At 39.2% G+C, this 1,794-nt stretch overlaps 1 protein-coding gene across 1 annotated transcript in view; it reads right to left on the bottom strand.

Moving 5' to 3' along the window:
• The window catches only part of LOC106475233 (DNA damage-inducible protein 1-like), a 2,105-nt gene extending 1,426 nt beyond the window's left edge, over positions 1-679 (bottom strand). Inside the window, exon 1 of the mRNA XM_022379400.1 lies at positions 462-679. Coding sequence (XP_022235108.1) covers positions 462-543 — 82 coding nt within the window. The 5' untranslated portion in view covers positions 544-679. The remainder of the gene's footprint in view (positions 1-461) is intronic.
• Positions 680-1,794: the final 1,115 nt, after the last annotated feature.

Below are 1,794 nucleotides of genomic sequence, written 5' to 3'. Positions count from 1 at the left end.
CTTATTTTATATTCTAGCTTGTCAATATCAGTAATTTGAGTTTCTAATTTGTTCAAAACCATAGACTTGAAGCAGTGCTGCATTCAACATACCACATGACACACAAAAATCAATGTATAACTGTTCTTTTAAGTTCCTTTTAAGTTAAGAAATTGAGTAAGGTATAATACTAAAATTTGAATTATAATGTACAGTTTGATACCAAAGTTATTGACATATATTCTGAAATAGTAGTTCAATAAAATTTTGAATGCGAGTCAACAAATGTGATGACCTGGCCTGTCACCCGTGACCCATCTGGAAATGGTTAACTAACATTTTACTAGTGCAAATGTTATCCAAACATACCATAAATGCTAAAAATTGTTAATGCAGTAAAAATCAACCACACCTTTAAACAAGTATTTATTATAAATTGTAAAACAGTTTATAAAGTAATTTATTGATTCCAAAGACATCACCTTTAAAACCTTCTCTTGCAGAATTTGCCAGAGCTTGAGCAAGCTGCTGGTCCTCTTGTTCCTGAAGAGCACTACCAGGCATCGGAATCTGTGGAAGCTGAAGTCTTGCACATTCTGGAAGCTCACTCTCACTAAGGAAGCGAGTCTCAGTCCCAGTGGTGCCAATCACTAACTTGTTTCTTTTCAGATCTATACAGCACTACAATATGTAGCCAAGTTTTGCTAAATTAGTGAACAGGCTCAACATAGCACTGCAGTACATAAAGTTAAAATTTTACTTACCCGAAAATGTCTTCCCGATAAATATTCACCTTTTCATGCAGTAAACTATCTTCCCTGCAACTCTGCCCTAGAGAGTTGAATGCTACTAGCCTTTCATGAACTTCCACCTATTCTCATGAATTGTGCTACAGCATGATGACATCATTATGCAGAAAAAAACTCCACTAACAGGAGGGCAACAAATCCTTGCGTATTAACTCCCTCTATGCATTTACACTTGTAAATCTTCATTCTTTCACAATGCAAGTAAGAAAATGTGAAACAGAAGTGGGAAGGATAGGTGGATATATGTGTGTGAAGAGTTATCTATTGGAAATACATTCTCAGATAAGAAAAATGTTAACTTCTCAGGCAATACCACACACTTACACACAGTAAGCCAGAATCTTGCACTGAAGTAGTAGAGAGACCAATGCAAATAATATCTAGATGAAGTCCCTTCAATAGTTCCCTGAAGGAAACCCACGGAGTGCGACATCCACTGGCAAGAGCTCCGTAGGAGCACACATGTGGGAGACCACATTTCATCTCTTCCAGGGTATACTCTTTGCCAAGGAAGAAAGGAGAAAGAAGCAAAAGAGCCCCATGTGTTACAGGGATGGATGCAATAAACAGCCAACACATGTAGCTTGTTTGGGGCACATTCAGACTGTACCTTGTGTTCACCTTGACTCTACTGTCAGACTTTATTGTACCAACACCAGCTGCAGGAGAAGAACATAGTAGTCATGCCAGAGGGAGTGGTATGATGTGTGCACATCTCGACTCAACTGAACAGACATCAGCTGCATGAGGAAGTCACTGAATAGTGATACATTCTCACCTCAACTAAAAAGTTGCAGCCTGCAGGAGGTATAATATCATATTATGTGCTTGCCTCAACTCTAATGAACATACTCTGACTGCAGGAGGAGGGTACAGCATTATAGTGTGTGTACTTACCTCAACTCAAATGAACAGACTCAGAGCACAGGAGGACACAAGCGGCATGAGGTATAGCTATATGAGGGGTGACCTGCCTTACACTGACAGTGTCACCACTGCACCACTT

The sequence above is a fragment of the Limulus polyphemus genome, unplaced genomic scaffold, assembly GCF_000517525.1.
Source record: "Limulus polyphemus unplaced genomic scaffold, Limulus_polyphemus-2.1.2 Scaffold8262, whole genome shotgun sequence".
Taxonomy (NCBI): domain Eukaryota; kingdom Metazoa; phylum Arthropoda; class Merostomata; order Xiphosura; family Limulidae; genus Limulus; species Limulus polyphemus.
The sequence above is the reverse complement of the archived record's forward strand: the minus strand, read 5'-3'. Positions and strand labels throughout refer to the sequence as shown.